At 35.7% G+C, this 19,580-nt stretch overlaps 1 protein-coding gene and 1 long non-coding RNA gene across 10 annotated transcripts in view; one reads left to right on the top strand and one right to left on the bottom strand.

Moving 5' to 3' along the window:
• LOC127876491 (uncharacterized) overlaps nucleotides 1-19,580 on the top strand; it is a 180,464-nt gene that overhangs the window by 36,874 nt on the left and 124,010 nt on the right. The gene's annotated exons all lie outside the window — the stretch shown is intronic.
• LOC127876444 (ubiquitin carboxyl-terminal hydrolase 38-like) overlaps nucleotides 1-19,580 on the bottom strand; it is a 553,141-nt gene that overhangs the window by 492,021 nt on the left and 41,540 nt on the right. For all 9 annotated transcript variants that reach the window (XR_008047865.1, XR_008047864.1, XR_008047866.1 and 6 more), the window contains 5 exons: nucleotides 14,989-15,966; nucleotides 5,587-5,688; nucleotides 1,807-1,965; nucleotides 1,407-1,600; nucleotides 440-533 (listed from right to left, as the gene is read on the bottom strand). Coding sequence is in view for 3 of the 9 variants with exons in the window: in XM_052421733.1 (XP_052277693.1) it covers nucleotides 440-533; nucleotides 1,407-1,600; nucleotides 1,807-1,965; nucleotides 5,587-5,688; nucleotides 14,989-15,966 (1,527 nt within the window). In the remaining 6 variants the exon portion in view is untranslated. The remainder of the gene's footprint in view (nucleotides 1-439; nucleotides 534-1,406; nucleotides 1,601-1,806; nucleotides 1,966-5,586; nucleotides 5,689-14,988; nucleotides 15,967-19,580) is intronic.

Genomic DNA, 19,580 nt, shown 5'->3' with positions numbered 1-19,580 from the left:
ACAAAATGGTTTACTATACAAGAAAATACTTTTGTTCATTTTAAGCACAAGGGAGTTTAGTTTTTCAGTGTACATTTTTCAACTTAACTGAGTTCAATCCCTTTACTCTCCAAGTTGGCATTTATCTTCAATCAAGTTTGCAATGAATGCACACTGATCACTTTCAATTAAATTGAAATTGATTCAACATTAATATTTACCTTTGTAGCTATCTTATTTATGTAAAAATGCATGATCACTTCACAACATAAGCTAAATAGTATATTGTTGTGTTAATCTATAAGAACCTGATAAAACTACATAATATAGAATTATCTCTATGACACTCATGGATCTAATGACCCGAATATTTATGAACAATTTGTTTATTTACTACAAACTTCTATGTAGAAAGTGGTTAAACAGAAAATAAACGACCACACACCACTAAAAACGCTACCTGAGAGAGTGTGAGGAAAGCAAACACATGCTGTAGCTTCACAATGAGACCTTGCTCCTGGGTGGGTATGTGCTGTAACACACCTTCACGAAAACTGAAATATCAGGGGAAATATCAAAACTTGTTACACTCATTCATTGAAACCAAAATATTAGGCAAGATAAAGTGTGTTTAAACGCCCTTATGAAAACAGAAATCGAATAGGAAATATAAAGATTTGTAATGCTATTTCAAACTAACTGATATACATGTATCAATGGAAATAGTATGTGCTGTTACAGTCCTCCTCATAACATACATTGAAGACACGAAATATAATCATTGATGAATAGATAAATATTCATGGATTTGCATATTATTACTTAAAAGAAAATCAAAATATTACCCTTATAATTATACTAAATCTTTAACAGTTGGACAAACTAATATGAAAATTGAAGCTAAATATATTATTTGTGTTAGATTAGTTTTACCTATTAGATCTTCATTGCTTTTGTTAATAATACTTTCAATTTTTTTAATGTTCATTCTTAATGACCTTCTTCAATAGGCAATACTGGTTGTAAGGTATTTACCTCCAAAATTGCCAAATAAATACTTACTTTAGGCAAATAGGGAAACTAGAGAAGCAAGTATTATGATATAAAGTGAACAACAAAAAATTAATCATAGATATCAATACAATATACATACTACAAAATTTCAAAATCAACACCAACATAATAGTAGCGGTTTCTAACACAAAGGAAAGTGACCAAAAGCCAGCTATAAATAAAACAAACTGGTTGCCAAATCAGACAACCCTTTACGCAGATATTTTTGTGGAAATAAAAGAGAGTTATCGACACATATTTAGCATCAAATATAAGATAACAAGTTGGGGACCAAATTGATTTTCTTTTGACGGCTTTCAGACATAAATGAGATTGCTAAGGACACAGATCCAGTTCCCCAAAGTTGTATCTACCTGTCACACATGTAAAGTGCTTGCAGAATGCTGTTCATGTAGCAGGTGTTGCCCAGGTTGAAGAGCCCAGTCTTGCCCATCTCTGCCTTGGGCTGATAGGACCGGGGCGCCTGACTGGAGCCATCACGGTGAGCTGTCCACTTAGACTCCAGCAGGCGAAACTTGATCATGTCCGGTGAGGGCTTGGGAAAGTCCTGATAACAGGGATACGATTTTCTATGTATCATGAAATGGCATAGGTCAGACATTGGCCCTTTGGCGTGGCAGTAAAAAAACTTGAAATTTCGACTTCTGGGAATGTGTGAGTCTACTTTTTAACAGTCACAAAAAAAGGAATATAAAGAATCATAGCATCAATGTGGCACACTTATTGTACAATTGGTCATGGGCATTTAAATACCTTGATGACATCATACACAGGGTCATAGAGTTCTGGGAAGCCTGCATGAAGGTACATGAGCACATGAAGGAGCTCTGCAAGCCTTGCAAGCAGCGGCGGAGACTGATCAGAGGCATCATTCTGCATCACTGAGATGATCTTTGGAACCATAGGCAGAATCTGCAAACATGGTTGAGTGGTACAGAAATTGGTTAATGCTGTATCCAAATAGATTCATCACCCCAAGAGAAATTGCACAAAAGAAGTGTGGTGTTAACTCAGCCCACGAAGGGTAAGGGGTAGGGTTAGGTGTTAATTTATGTGTAATATCTATTTGGTATCTGTTATTTAAGTCATATCTATCTGGAAAAATGCCCACCACAGAAATTACTCAGAACATGGTTATTATGATTAGAATTACCTGCAACACATTGCAGAGTGAAAATTTCACCTTTTTTTAAAACTGTCTTACTTATATTTATTAATTTATTCCTTTATTTGTTTTTTCAATCCATTAGAATATGAATTGTTCTATCAATCCAATGTCTGATCTGGCAAGAAACTTATGAAACACTCCATTTAAAGTATGCAGCTTGTTTGTTGCAAAAAATGCGCGCTTTTCTGTATGGATAAGGGAATTATTTGGCAGGGGTCCATATCTTCACTTATGTATATTATGTGTTGCCTCATTAGTTGTAAACCACTGGATATTTGTATCACCTTTTTTCTTCTTGAGCTCTCCACATCAGGTGTGCTAATTCTTTACTCAATATGTCAACTTGTGAAAAAACTGTGTGATGCATTTATAAATTGGCTGACATTTTATGCTACAAAAGTTTTACACAAAAGTAAAGTATTAAGTGTTCTCTGCACTAGCGCAATGTCGGGTAATTCCGACAGTCGTCTAATTTCGACACTTTTCACAGTATTTATCAGACCAGTCTTAAATCATCATCATCCCGTATGATTTCGTTGTAAAATGTGACGTAGTTGGTGTTGTGACGTCACAAGATAACATCTCTCTATCAAACGTCTCGCTAATTGCATGTAAGTGAGTCATTTAAAATACGTACATTGTATTACTTAGAGAATTTTTATAGCGTTATGAGCTTCGCTAAGGGAGGTTACATAATTGTCAATTACGTCCCTTTCAGGCTTTCGCTGTATTTCTGGTATTTGTACAAGTTCTAGTATAAAATTTGTTTCACTTGACCTGTATTTGTGTTTGAATAGTGCAAATCGTTCGTTAAACTATGATTTGTGGGGTGTCGAAATTATCCTCCGATTTTATACGATGGTGGGTAATTCCGACACTCCAAATGTTTTCAAGCATTCCCAGCGCATATGGAAAGATAGATTCGTTGAATAAAATTACTCTTAAAAGTCTTTAAATAGTTGACGCAGCTTATTGAATATTATATTTAGCTCTCTCTATATCTTTTCAAGCAGATTGTATAAAATTAGAGCTATTTAAAGATTGTGAAGGTTATTGATTAATGAAAATGTATTTTTTTTACTTAATTATATCGTTAATTGGATCACCTGTGATCACCTCGGATGCTGCGCAACCACCGTTAACACCTGTCTGCAAGAGTCATTCACGCGTTTTAAATGTACATGTACAAAAGAAAATCATATACATGTGTACTACATGTAGATGTTATAAGTATGTGCACACGTATGCACTTAAATTTGTACAGTACATAACGTCGGAAACGTAAATAAAGCGTTTAGATGATCAATACTATTAACTCTTAATGGCAATGCCAAATATATCGCGAGATATTTCAACTTTAGTTGAAATTCACAACGAAACTTTTAATGGAAATCAAATGATCACAATGTTGTACCCGCTACGAAATTTGTATTTACAAATAAATACACCCACGCCAATTTTCGCGCGCTTTTTATCAGGACAAAGAAATTCATTTATTTTATCTAGAAGTTGCTAACCGAAAATAGCTGTACCCGGCGCGTGCAAACCGTGTAAGATGATTTTCGCAAGTTGGAATACAACTGTATTGTTTAGGGGCTTACATGCAGTTCATCAAACCTTTAAATAGAATCATATGCCGAAATTCATTTGATACTTTCGAAAATTGCGAACGTTTATGTTTATGGCATTCTTGAGCACTCTTATCGTCTATATTTCCCTCAGATAATTTGCTTTAAAAACGGAAATCGGGCGTATATGGGATTATCGAGTAATGGATAATTAAAGAAGGGAGAAGTTGCATGTATTCGATAGATACAGTTGACACATATGTATCGGAGGCGTTTTATTGTCGCCAATATATTTTAAATACTTATCACATCCTTTCGACCAGCATGTACATTAAAATAGAATTTATTTATTCATTATCACTCTTAAATTAAAGGGATCAATTCAATACGTTTATGTTCAATAATATTTAGCGAACACGATGATCACCGCGGTAGATATTATGGGTCCGCGGTGATTCGCGGTGTTAGTCTATGGCAAACGGCCCCCGCGACATTTGATCTGAACACCTATCGCGGGGTTCATATTGGTAAGCTAACAGTGAGATGAACATTACGGCGAGTGGCGTTTGTTTAAGTACACGGTGTCTGTACTGTATATTGAGTCAAGTGGGAGCACAATACGAACTCTAAATGCAATTTATTTATAATTCTCTGATTTGCAAATTAACACTAGTTTAGTATAATCCTATTTATTAAAGTTCCACTGCATGGAAAGCCTACGACTTATTAAAACACTCTCTCCTGATCGCTAGGCGGACATCACATCCACTAAACCACCACAACCTTATTAACAATCGATTGGTCATTTTCGGCTCGGGTACTACTTACATATACCCCGGGTACGCTTAAGTATACTTACATGTACCCCGGGTACGGTAAATATACTAAAATCTACCCGGGAATTTTTACGCTAAATCGGTCGTCGTCGGCTATTTTTTTTAGATTAATTATGTTCATATTTATGTCAATTTTCTGTTAAATTGCCTCTATATTATCGGAATCCATACTCAAAAAGCATGTTGATGCAGTTTATAAAAACAAATAACAGAAGTTTGTTTCGTAATAACGGTAATCGGTAGCGCGTTTTACGACATCTGATTTAGGGCGGGAATAAAACTCGGGTACAGTCTAATTTCGACCGGGTACGTTTTAGTATATTTACCGTACCCGGGGTACATGTAAGTATACTTCAATGTACCCGGGGTAAATGTTAGCAGTACCCGAGCCGACAATGAACAATCGAGCCTAATTAACACTAGACATTAAAGAGATCGTGAAATTCTACCAATTGAGACATACAATGTAAATAACTGATTAAAACAGTTGTTGAAAATTAATACAAAGACAAGTGTCGAAATTAGCCGCTGACTGTCGAAATTAGCCGCTTACTGTCGAAATTACACTCCGCCGCATTTAGTTAAATCGCTTGAAGTTTTGAATTATGCCGGCAACGATAATAACGTTCGTTAGCAAATATCAACAAGACAAAACGGTGTTTTTCATTTAGTTTGGGCACTTGGAGGGTAATTTCGACACATCAGGACTAAATCAAATTTTACTCTTAAGGTGTCGAAATTACCCGACTTTGCTCTACAAAGTTTTCACATTGCAGTGAAAGCACATATGCTTTCCATGCAGAAAACATAACATTGTGCTCTTTAGCATGATTTTTCTAGCGCTTTTCTATATAGAAGTACAGTACAATTGCCAACACATGCAAGTTACTTTCTTCTTGAAAAATATTGGTTTCAAAGTATTTACTATACTATACTTAGCAAGACCATTCATTGTGCCTACCTTATGGAAAGGTTCTGGAGAGTGTTGGAAGCTCAGAAGCATGTGGGACACTATGTTCAGTCCAGGCTCACGTACAGGAACAAACTGCAGCTTCTGGAAGATCTACAACACAGGAAGTCATTGACATTAGCCCTTTGGGAAATTTGTCGTCTGCTAAAATGTCTTCTCCTGAATTTCTAAAATTAGCATTTTCTTCGATTTTTTTTCAAAGAATACTATCAGAATAGCAAACAGTTTGGATCCAGATGAGACGCCACGTTCTGTGGCGTCTCATCTGGATCCAAACTGTTTGCAAAGGCCTTCAAAATTCGGTTCCCGCACTGAAAGAGTTAGCAGAGGCCCACCAGCCATCTATACTAGGGACTCAATTTTTTTTAGTCTCTAGATAATATTTGAAATTGGGCTTGCTTAGTTGAATGCTCATTTCCATTTTATGACTGCACATGAATAGAGGGTGGTGGAAAAAAACTTGACTGGAGAAATATATGAGCACAACAAAATTATGAGGCAATATGGGGCAAGCGTTACTCCGAAACAGCCTATGCATTTTTGCAATCTGGTCAGGGCATATACTGTCAGTTATAGTCTAGTGGTCTCAGGAGCGGAAAGGGAAGCTCCTAAACAGTCTGTCATGCTATCCCAAACAATTTTTTAATTGGCCTCAGCATAATTTGTTTTCTGCGCATGATTACTCAAACTTACAAAGTGGTGAATGCTCTATCTAAAACTTACCAGAATTAAGCAATCTTTCAAGCAAATCACTTCAATATTTAAGAAATATTAGGGATTGCAAAAAGTAACGCATGTAAACTATATTCTGAATAAAATGATCTACAAACACAAATGTAAGACAAAAAATCGCTGCACGCATGACTTGGTTGATAAAACCGGCCCACACAAAAACCACCTACAAGTACTCACAGTGGAAGTTAATTTAACATGATCACATAAAGATGACACATCATTTCAACAACATGATCACATAAAGATGACACATCATTTCATGATCACATAAAGATGACACATCATTTAACATGATCACATAAAGATAACACATCATTTCATGATCACATAAAGATGACACATCATTTCATGATCACATAAAGATGACACATCATTTCATGATCACATAAAGATGACACATCATTTAACATGATCACATAAAGATGACACATCATTTCATGATCACATAAAGATGACACATCATTTCAACTAACAAAAACCATGTGAAAAAAAACATTATTTACATGAGAACAAAATCCCCGAATGAACTGATGCTTTACTGACGCCCTGATGGCTACAGAGATTGTTTTTCATGTTGGAAAAAAACATGCAGTTAAAAACAGTTAAAAATATATTGAACATACAAGATATTAAATATAATGCTCGACAACTCTCTTAACACACAAATATCATAAGAGTGAAAGTCATTAAGAAAACCTGTCACAAAATGAATAATTAAGAGTTAATCTTTTCAGAGGTTACCCCCTGTACTTCATGAAAACCATGTGGTTTAGTCAATAATAGATAACACTAATTTGTATCTTTTGCATTGAATGGCTTGTTGTGACCAATATATAGAGAATAATAGGTAAGTTTTGATTATAGATCAGGTTTATCATGCGAGGCTTAGAAAAAAAAAAGCACGTGCCTTGGCGAGTGCTTTTTCGTTTTTGTGCTGAGCATGATAAACCTGATCTATAATCAACACTAACCTATTATTCTATTTATCCCACTTTTTATTCAGTTAACCTTTTTATTTAAACAAATTAGTTTAACTGGATAATTTCGCTGTGTGTATGATATCATTTTGTTGAAAAAATGATGACATTTCGTGGCATGGTTTATAGCAGAAATTTAATCAACGGGGCTTTAATCAACCGAATTCGCTGTAAAAGTGGGATAAAAATATATATTGTCACTGAGTCCGGTCAGAGAGGTGTTAAATCCACAACTAGGTGACCCGGGTTTGATCCTTGCATCGGGCATGTGAGCTTGATTGGTTGTCCCTGTAATATACAGATGGCTATCCTCCCAGTACTCTGCGTCCCCCCCAGCACAACACCAAAATTTAAATATTTGTCATAAATAAACAACAAAAAACTTGATACTGCAGCCATAATTCAACATTTGTCCAAACTTTTGAACGTCTCAGATTTTAATTGGGTCAGAGTGTAGGGACACACCCTAGGTCCTCCCATTATGCAACCTAAGGGGCAGGACAGGACCTCATTAACTACAAAACACACATACACAAACAATTTAGGTTGTGCCTAGTCAGTCAGTCCTATTTCACATTATTAATCGGAAATGTAACAAGAACATGCAGATGCTAACAACCTGTTCAAGTATATATTAAAATACTATGAACTGTGCCCCGTTGTAAATCGGACAAAGACGTTAAATCATAAAGTGCAGTCTCTGAGAAAGTCCCAAACCATAACTGGCCAAAAGGTCTGGCTAAATTCCTATCTATTACTGGGCCGAAGTCAAATTAACGAGTTAGTCAACTTCAATTGTTACTTGCTCACATTTTGTTCAGCTTCCATGACAGAAAGTATTTTAAATATGTTTCCGAGACCTTGTGGAGTTTTACTAAATAGGTCATCCAATGACTGCAGACTTATGCACATACTTATTATGTAAAGTGTCAATGTTTATTTATAAAATAATTCAGTAACTGCCAGGTATTGCCAAGTAATTTATATACAGGTCTGAAATCACATTTTGGTATTTCATTTGATAAAGGCAAAGTAGATTTCAGTCTATATCATTTTGTAAGGAAGAAAACATACATATGTAGTGATTTGAAAATATACTTAATATGTCAGCTAACAAATCATTTTCATGAATAATGAGCACAGTAAAAGCTGATTCACAAGGGAAAACGCTTTCGCATAAACTTTGGTTGAACTTACATGGTTTTATTTTAGCTTGTCATCTATTCATCAATAACAATTACCAGAAAGCAAAACATCAGTTGAAGTCTTGAATATCGAGCTTCACTTAATACACTAGTATCAGATTTATTGCTTATCTATATTAGTATGTGTTTTCTAAACAAATGGAATAAGTATATTTTTAGATATCCTTTAATGATAACAAGATTTTATTAATCTTAAACCATAAAGAATACTAGATGCATTATGTCCACATTCATTAATTATCAACAATAAAAAATTCAACATTAAACCTTTGCATGCTGGGAAATTTGTCGTCTGCTAAAATGTTGTCTGCTAAATTTCTAAAATTAGCAATTTTCTTCGATTTTTTTTCAAAGAATACTATCAGAATAGCAAACAGTTTGGATCCTGATGAGACGCCACATTCTGACTAAGGGTTAACAAGTGTAAAATCCTATGTCCAACTATAGTCAGATGCAGGTTATTACTGGACAAGCAGGGCTCTTGCTATGTCAAGTGTTTCTATAGCTCAATTTACCTCGTTATGTCTGAATCCTTATTATTTTGGATATTTGATGGGTGACTATGAAGAAGAAATTGTAACAAATGGACATTTCCTGAGTCAAATTATCTTATTTGTAGCAATTGGCTAATTTGGCAAATGGCAGAAAAAGCCCTGGACAAACCAAAAGTTTTTCCCCTCATTACTTGACCATGTATAAGTACAATTTCAGGATTTTAAAATGATTTTAACCTTCTCAATTACCTAATTATTATATTTTATAATTTACAGACTAACTGACAGACGGACCAAAAAGCGGCCCTACCACGTGACTCCAACACACCCCTCTCATTCTTCCTCTGCTGGGTCTGAAAAATGCCAAGGTCTGCACTAAAAAACTGTTGATTTTGTTCCCTGAAATAAGTTGTTTGCAATGAACAAAGTTAACAAGAAGGCCCCACACTTCGCGGACCGTTATATCACGCTGTCCAATATATCGCGCTTTGGCTCCCAAAAATTCGACGAACATGATCACTAAATGACATGTTTTAATCTGAGAATTCGCTAACTTAACCAAAAAACCTGTTCTAGCTAATATTAATACCCCATATTTCGCGGCTTACTATGGCACGCAGTGAAGCGTGAAAAACAGTTGATAAGCGACAGTGTTGTTTACACACGGCTGGGGTTGTTTTTAACACTTAAGAAATATCCAATTAGTGTCATTGCAAAGGAAATAATGGCAGTTTACTGGTACATAAATCGTTAAATTTCGGTTCCAGTCATGAATTTCTTTGTCCAGATAAAAAGCGCGCGAAAATGGGCGTGGGTGTATTTATTTGTAAATAAACATTTTGGAGCGGGTACAACATTGAGATTATTTAATTTCCGTTAAAAGTTTCTTGTAAATTTCAACTTAAGTACTGCGGTATCTCGGGAATTTTTTATGTGGCATTGAAATTTACTCTTAATAAAATATAATTCAAACACGCGGTATCGTTACTGTTACGCTGTTTCAATTCCTTCATTAGGACGATTCATAAGGGTAAATTTGAATCTATGCACAATTATATTTTATAAGTTTTACAGCAAGAATTCTTCATTTTAGCTGATTTGCGAGCAATCATACATGAAAATAAAAAATATAATTTACATTTTGGTTATTTATGATAAATACAGATATGTATGTAGTAATGAAAATGTTTATTGTAGAATGGTTTGCAATTATAACAATACGAATATGTAGCAGCTCGGTATATACATGTAGAATGAAAACATTGGGGGAATTTGACAAATTAACCGCAATACAATTAAGTTAGACACTTCTCGAGTTATATCCCGCACCAGGTATATCCCACTCGCGATCTTTGGACCCCACCAACCGCGATATATCGGTGTTGCAGTGTACATAACTTGAACAAACTTAACAGAGGATCCACCAAAGAATGTTGCACACCAAATGTTAACTATATAAGTCTACATACCGTACATTCGCGGCCATAAGTCTACCTCGGCCATAAGTCGAGGGGTATAATTTGGCTAGAAAAACTTGTTTTTTTGCCTTGACTCTGCCATATGTCGGGGGGGGGGGGGGGTATATTTCCTAAATATCTTGGACATGTTTAAGTGACGGTTTTAGTCATGGTTCTGAGGGCTTTTGTACCAGCAGTTGACATTTTTTGGGATATTAATAATAAGAATATATTTCAAACAAAACATTCAACATTTCGATTATTTATTATCACGAAAAATATATATTATTGTTCAAAATCATAATAACATATCAATTATTATTTTAAACTTAAAAATATATTTCACAAATCAAAATTATTATCCCATTTAATGTAATAACTTTCAGCATTTATATTATGAGCAGATATTTTTGTATTCAAATGTTAGTGCTGTTGATGTGAAAATGCGGTAAAATCTTGAACGCAGAAATTCATTAAATGGTCAAAATAATTGTAATTTGCTCTCAAATAATCAACAACGCTTTCGCCATTATGGGTGAAACAGGTGAATTTACCAACACTCGCATCGCTCGTTAATATGTCCAATTATTACACTTTTTAAAAATCAAGGGTGAGTGCGTAATATTATTAAAATCAAACAATGAATGAAAACTTCAATCGGATAAGATCTATTTATTTACAAAACGATTATGCATTAATGTGGGACAGTTGTGAAGAAATCAACGAAACCACACCTTCATCCAATCAAAAAATATACCATGTGAAGTTGAACAATAGCGATTGGTTTAAGGCGTATCCAACGATCGAGTAATTATTTTTGATTGGTCAGAAGTAGTTTGTAGCAGAACCGTTGTGCACATCATTAACAGATAACTATTTTAGGCGTGACGCAATAAAGACAAATGATCGAAAGGATGCCAATACTACACTTTACACTTTGATCTTAGTCAAAAGGCTGAGAAGCGATAATTGACATGACGCCTTATCTATGATCGCTCCGCCCACTAGAATTGATCCACCAATCAGCGATCGATTAATCAGGCGCACTCGTTAGCAACGACCTGTCCGCCATTTTCTAGACAAGCTATATGTTAAGGTTCAGTTTTATTCCAACGAGTTTCTTTTGTTTTCCTCTTTAAAAAAACGATTAAAAATGGTTAAACGGTGTCAATGGGGATTATGTAACTCGGACAATCGATATCCTGAAAGATTAGTTGGTGACATTTAATTTATATCGTTTCCAAAGCCGAAAAGAGATCTTTAGAAGTGCAAGAGATGTATAAATACATGCGGTCGTCACCACGAACAACTAAACGTCAACACTGTCAAAGACAATTATAATATATTTTTATCGGATAAACTAGCAGTTTTAAATAGTTTATGTTATCGATCTGATTATCACATAATATTTCACTTTTTTAAAATAGTTTTATCAGTTACTAGGTCAGAAGCGAGGTTCATCTGCATTACTTAAAGAGAAATAAAACCCAGCATGAAGCCTAATTCATGCTGTGTTTTATTACTCTGATAGTAATGCACTTAATTGACATCATACATGTTATTTGAAGGTGACCTGTGATATATTATCTTATTAACGGTATATACACATTTGCACTCATGTGGTGTCACCAATAAACGCTTTTAATCCACACTAGGAGCTTGAATGCCTAGATCTCATTTTTAAACGATTTCGTTAATTTTTTTTCGGATTAAAAAACGGACATGAAATATGGCAAAAAAGGTGTAAAAAGGGTTAATGCAACTCTGACATTTGGTATCCAGAAAGATAAGTTAGATGTATTAAATTCATACCATTTCCAACGCGGCAATGCGGTCTTGACAAGAGCGAGTGGAAGCTTCAAGAATTACCGAGACCCCCTTTACAGGATTATACAACATTAATTTATTTCACAAACTTGAAATGTCATATAAGCAATAACTAAGCATTGTTAAGTATGTATTATGTCACGTGTGCATGTAAAATAATTGAGAATTTTGGTACCCAATTCGTGTAACTTTACGAAATCCCCGTTAAAAATCGCGTTTCTGTGTGTGTCAGAAACAAGTGAAAACCATTTTGTTATTATTTTAATAAAGACGTATCGATAAATGCTATTGCAAAAGAGTTATTATTACTGATATTAGTTAACCAATAAATGCGGTAACTTCGGGGAAGTTGGTACCTGCGCGAGCGTCTGATATTGGTAGCCTTATTAATTTATAATAGCCGGACCGTATTCCATTTCGTACAACGCTAATTTTATATCAGACAATGTCCAAACTTACTGTGTTTTTTTTTGCGCTTTAAATTATAGTGATTGAGAAATGTCCCATAAGCAATGTTTTATATGATTAATATCACTTTTATACGCAATAACTTGTGGGATTGAGGTACCCACCCGGCGTCAGAAAGCGCGTAAAACTTCACCGAATTCCCAGTTATAAAGCTATATTTCGTGTCAAATACACGGGTAGGGGGGAATGTTTCGGTAATAATTGTTAATAACACGGGTAAATACCGGTGAAGTGTTAATTTATTGCAAATACCACCATTACACGTAATAACGGGTTCGATTTCGGTAAGCGAGCAAGCGTTTGAGAACGTGTTTAATGTACCGATTTAACCGTTATAAATAGCTGATGTTCTCTTTAATCGTATATTTTTGCATTTGCAGAATAACTAAATGGCCTCAACCCCTTAACAAGTGTAATATGGTGTTAAACAAGTCCATAAAATCAACCGGAATATCGCCTAAATCTATATGCAGTCTATAGGCAAAGAAGCCATTTTGGTGTTAGCTTGTCTAGGTTTTCTTCCCGCTGAGCCACGTGATTAAGTGGGCGGAGCGATCACTGATAAGGCGTCATGTCAATTGGTGGCATAAAGATACCCGCACCTGTTGACAGTTTGTATTTACACAAATAAACTTTAAATGGGTACAAGTGGCAGCAGTCGATTTTCTATTGTTCTAAGCAGACAACGGACAATGTATCGATAGACAAATTGCTATGTATAATTTTCACCACTTTACCGTATGTCACAAATGTTTAATATTTTCGAAGTTATTTTTACATGTTTTTATATGGACTTATTTGGACTTATTACGACGATTAATGAATTAAAAACCAATGTAAACAAGAGTATTTTGTTATTGGCGGACATTTAAGTAAAAGACGAGTCGGCCTTACCGTAAACAGTCATCATTCCTCCGCTTCGGAGATTTATTACTTTAAAAAAAACAGCACAGGAATGTTTATTTTTTAATTTTTATTTAGTACCTCATCCATAAGTCGAGTTGACTTTTAAAGTCAATTTTGGGAGCGTTTTTAGGTCGACTTATGGCCGCAAATTCACGGTACATCATGTGACCACTGTGGCCTGATTTGACTAAGCAGAAAAAACTTGTTAACAATGTTGTTCACCAAATATTAAAACCCCCACCATTGGGGGTCCACAGCTTATTTAAAAGTTATTTATTATATAAGCACAACATTCCTAGTAGAGCTTCAAATAAGCAAGTAGCACACAGGATGGGTTTATCGACCCATTGACCTGATTTAAACCAAGTTGGTATGAAACCAATATATTATTTTCCATTCCAAATACCAAACCTTTGGGCATTGCAGATTTAGAGGAAATTTAATACAAACAGTAGACTCCATTTACGGTCTTTATCCTAAAAGACCCATACAGGTGCAACGATAATCACATAGAGGCTTGTTTATTTCAAGCCTCTAGACAGTTAAATATGTGCCAACATGCAGACTGAAAATGCTTTTATCACTAAACTAAATAGTGAGTCATTTCCAGAAGATTGTGGACCTAAAGAAGATATCTGAAGGTTTTTATTTTAAACTAAGTAACCTGAAAATCAATAGGGGTCATCTGCCAGTCATGATCAATGTACCTATGAAGTTTCATGATCCTAGGCCTAATTATTCTTGAGTTATCATTAGGAAACCATTTTACTATTTCGAGTCACTGTGACCTTGGACCTAGTAACCTGAAAATTAATAGGAGTCATCTGCCAGTCATGATCAATGTACCTATGAAGTTTCATGATCCTAGGCGTAAGCATTCTTGAGTAATCATCCGGAAACCATTTTACTATTTCGAGTCACTGTGACCTTGACCTTTGACCTAGTGACCTGAAAATCAATAGGGGTCATCTGCCAGTCATGATCAATGTACCTATGAAGTTTCATGATCCTAGGCGTAAGCATTCTTGAGTTATCATCCGGAAACCATCTGGTGGACGGACCAACCGACCGACAGACCGACCGACCGACATGTGCAAAACAATATAACCCCTCTTCTTCGAAGGGAAGCATAAATATATTGTTTGCTCTTAGTTTATTACATCAATATATGCTATCAAGGGGTTAAGGAGGCAAGTCGTTGGAAGAAAAGTTAACCCATGTTACAAACACCACGGGCATCACAGTATCCACTAAGTGCTCTGGTAAGCTAACAATGTTGATATTGTGGATACACCATGCAATACAAGGAAGAAGGAGTTCATACCTGGTCAACTTTATTTTCTGTCACTGTGATAAGGATGGTATACTTCTGGACTGCTGCCAGCTGCTGTAGGAACTCTATCATCCATTTGTCCACAAAACGTGTTGTCGGCCACAATAACCAGTCTATTATACGTTGTAAGGCAGTCACCATGCTGTTGTTGTCAATACTGGAGTCCATAATGACATTTTGAACAACCTTTGGAATCACTTTCGTAGGAATATAGGGTACCAAGGACCCAAGACACAGAGAAGGTTCTATGTCACATGGCATTGAAATGATTTTGAAAATTTCTTGCAACGAACCAAGCAAATTCTGCGAATCTGTATTATCCCATATGTGTGACATCAAATTTGCAACAATGTTCACATTTTTTACGTAACTCAGAATTTCGTTTTGGTTGTCAGGCGGGCCACATAAACTGAGGGACCTTACAAGATGGGTGCAGAATTGAAGTGTAATGTCACCCTTGGGTATGCATTCTTTAAATTCAAGGAGGAAATCTGAAAAGTGCATAAGGCATTCCACAAACGGGTGTTCCCGTACATATGCAGTTGCCTTGGCCTCAATAATTGTGCAATGATTTCTGAACAATTCTGAAGACTGAGCGCTGGACTGCAGGATTCTCATACTATGCAAAATCAGAACAAAAACCCTTCCTGTCTCATCTGAGTGATACTTCTTTGACAACAGAGCTAACAAATAGTCCTTGGTAAAAAATTCCTCCAATATGGTCATGTGGCATTTTGCCCAAGATTTGTAGATATTGAGTCCATGTTTATGATGCATTGAGGTCTCCCCCTCAAGAAACCAGGTGGCTGTAAGGTCCAGGACATTATGAACAATGGTGGAAGGCTGGTTTGAGCCCTGCTTGGCAACCTTTGCAAGGAGGTCTTGCTTCAGCGAGTCTGGATGGTCCGACGCAACTATACCCCGCAGAATTGTATCCATCTCTTCTATATTGCTGGATACTTTACTTGCCTGAAAAATAGGAAAATAATATCTGAACAACAGTTTGTTATAAGCCTATGCATAGGGATGAAGATGGCGATTCAAGGATAAACAATTGTAAGAAACAAACAATTTATCTTTATCAAAACTGAATTTATTTTAACGTTTTTTTTCTTCAACTTCAAGAAATTGTGGCCGGCCATTCAGATTGGGAAATCTGGCTCCAAATTTGCCTTTAACAAATCACTGGTATTGTATTTTTAACTTTCTTTCTAACCAACACTTGTGTAACAATGAAGATTTATTGATGATTATAAAATACATTACAAAGGAAAAAATATGATCTTATCACCTTTCTTAAAAAATATTAGTTTTTTTAAACACACATCAACACCAACCCTGTTGAATCACAGTGTTCCAAATTCAAGACAATCAAAGTTGTGACCATTATTTAAACTTTAAAAGAAAATGTCAATACTGAGACCAATCCTACATGCAACCAAGCATGCAGTCCAACCTATATTTGACTCATGTTAGACCAAACAATCATTCAAAAATTAAATGAGATCAAGTTAGTATAGACAACAATTTAGGGTTAAATAGCTCACACCTAAAAATACTCCCATTGATAAATATACCATAATATTTAGCAAAAAAATTGACTATATCAGATAGCTGGCATGTGTTAAAGCAATAAATGAGATGTTTACAATGATAAGTGATGACATTTCTGTACTTGTTTAAAATGGTAAACACAGCCATATATTTATTACTTTATGGTAAACACAGCCATATATTTATTACTTTATGGTAAACACAGCCATATATTTATTACTTTACATTAAACTCTGGCACAGATTGCATGTTTGGCCTCAATTGAGAAACAGTTTGTAAAATAAAATTATAATAAATAATAAGGAGAGAGGTGAAAGCTGTTAAACAAGAGCTTTCTCATGATACACTGCAACGCCGATATATCGCGGTTGGTGGGGTCCAAAGATCGCGAGCGCGATATATCCGGCGCGCGATATAACTCGAGAAATGTCTTACTTAATTGTATTGCGGTTAACTTGTCAATTTTCCCCAATGTTTTCATTTTATATACAGCGCTGCTACATATTTGTATTGTAATAATTGCAAACCAATGCTACAATATACGTTTTCGTTACTACATAAGTATCTGTGTATTTTTCATAAAAACCAAAAGTAAATTATGTTTTTTATTTTTATGTACGATCCCTCGCGAATCAGCTAAAATAAAAATTTCTTGCCGTAAAAAACGTATAAAATACATTGAGCATAGATTCGAATTTACCCCTAGCGTAAGGGTAACGATACCACGTGTTTGAATTATATATGGAAATGTCAACGCCACATAATTCGCGTGATACCGCAGTACTTTTGTTGAAATTTACAACGAAACTTTTAACGGAAATTAAATTATCGCAATGTTGTACCGGCTACGAAATTTTCATTTACAAATAAATACACCCACACGCATTTTCGCGCGCTTTTTATCAGAACAAAGAAATTCATGACCAGTACCGAAATTTAACGATTTATATACCAGTAAACTGCCATTATTACCTTTGCAATGACACTAATTGGATATTTCCTAAGTGTTAAAAACAACCCCAACCTTGTGTAAACAACATTGTCACTAATCGAATGTTTTTCACGCTTCACTGCGTGCCATAGTAAGCCGCGAAATATGGGGTGTTGATACTAGCTAGAACCGGTTTTTTGCTTAAGTTAGCAAATTCTCAGATTAAATCATGTCATTTAGTGATCATGCTCGTCGGATTTTTGGGAGCCATAGCCAAAGCGCGATATATTGGACAGCGCGATATAACGGTCCGCGATATATCGGCGTTGCAGTGTATTGGCTGGAGCAGCGCAAGTTTCACTTCTTTAAATTGACTATTTATTATGATTAGATTCAGAATTATGAACTTGCAAACAAAATGTATGTTAATCATTTACAAATCCAAGAACAAAAACAATACCTAAAAAATGCAATGACCGTTATTTGCATTGGCAATATGTACCTGACAACTTAACAACTTGAAGTACCTGAAGCCTATTTTATATATTAAACAAACACATATCATATGGAGACACTTGCAGCAGTTGAACCATTTTTTTTACCTGACTTACCTAGATACAAACAAGAGATGTGTTTGTCAGAAACACAATGCCTCCTACTGCGCTGCTTTAATTCATGTTGTTTTTTTTAACCTTTGACCTTGAGGGATGACCTTTCACCTCTCAAAATGTGCAGCTCCATGAGATACACATGCATGCCAAATATCAAGTTGCTATGTGAAGGGACATAGAAGTTATGAGCATTTTTCGAAACTTTAACGCGAAACCTAAACTCAAAGTGTGACGGAAGGACAGACGCACGGACAGACGGACAGATGACGGATAGACAGACGGACGGACAGTCCGATCACTATATGCCCTTCTTCGGGGGGCATAAAAAGGAGAAAACATCTAAGAAATTGCAATCCAGTGTTCTAGCTCTTGGTTAGCCCTCACATAACCAAATATATGAGGCAATTGTTGGTTGAACATCTGAAGTGGTTACAAACACATATAAGCCGTGCTCTGTGAAAAGGGGGTTTAATGCATGTGCGTTAAGTGTTGTACCAGATTAACCTGTGCAGTCTGCATAGGCTAATCAGGGATGACACTTTCCGCCTTAACTGGATTTTTGCTAAGAAATGACTTTCTGTAAGCAAAAAATCCCATAAAGGCGGAAAGGTTATTCCCAGATTAGCCTGTGCAGACTGACTTTTTCATGGCGCACATATAAATGCATACACTATACGGTACATGTTGCATCCAGATTCTAACCAGAATACAGCAGCATCGACAAAATTCTTATTGTCATCATTTTTAAAAAGAGAATCTTTAGCTACTTTAACAATAATGTTCTATCTTTATATCATGCATGATTGCAGGTATTTTTTGTGAACAAGTACAACTGTATTGTACTGACTTTAAAGTTAAAATTGCATACCAATACATCAGGATTATGTTATCTAGTCTCATAGTCTCATGTCAAACTCTGATAAGAGAATGAGGTTTCAGGTCAACTGTGAAAGTAGATTACTAAGGCTAGTATTCCATCTGTCCGTATCCGCATCCTCAAAAAAATAGAACAAATTGAAATGCACTGCGCTTATTCCATTAATCTGCATTCGCATATACGCACACGCAATAGGAGTCCGCAAAAGAACGCTCAAGTGAGGATTCTAGTGCGAATGCAGACAAGATATGGACGGCATTTAGCACGATAAGGGGAAGCTGTCATCTCAAAAATAAAACAAGGGCTGTTTGTAAAACATGCATGCCCCCCATATGGGCTGTCCATTGTAGTGGCAGCCATTGTGTAAATACGATTTTTGTCACTGTGACCTTGACCTTTGACCTAGTGACCTGAAAATCAATAGGGGTCATCTGCGGGTCACGATCAATGTACCTATGAAGTTTCATGTTCCTAGGCAAAAGCGTTCTTGAGTAATCATCCGAAAATCATTTTACTATTTCGGGTCACCGTGACCTTGACCTTTGACCTTGTGACCTCAAAATCAATAGGGGTCATCTGCAAGTCATGATCAATCTACCTATGAAGTTTC

The sequence above is a fragment of the Dreissena polymorpha genome, chromosome 4 (assembly GCF_020536995.1).
Source record: "Dreissena polymorpha isolate Duluth1 chromosome 4, UMN_Dpol_1.0, whole genome shotgun sequence".
In the NCBI taxonomy this organism is placed as follows: Eukaryota; Metazoa; Mollusca; class Bivalvia; order Myida; family Dreissenidae; genus Dreissena; species Dreissena polymorpha.
This window is presented reverse-complemented; position numbering and strand designations above follow the sequence as displayed.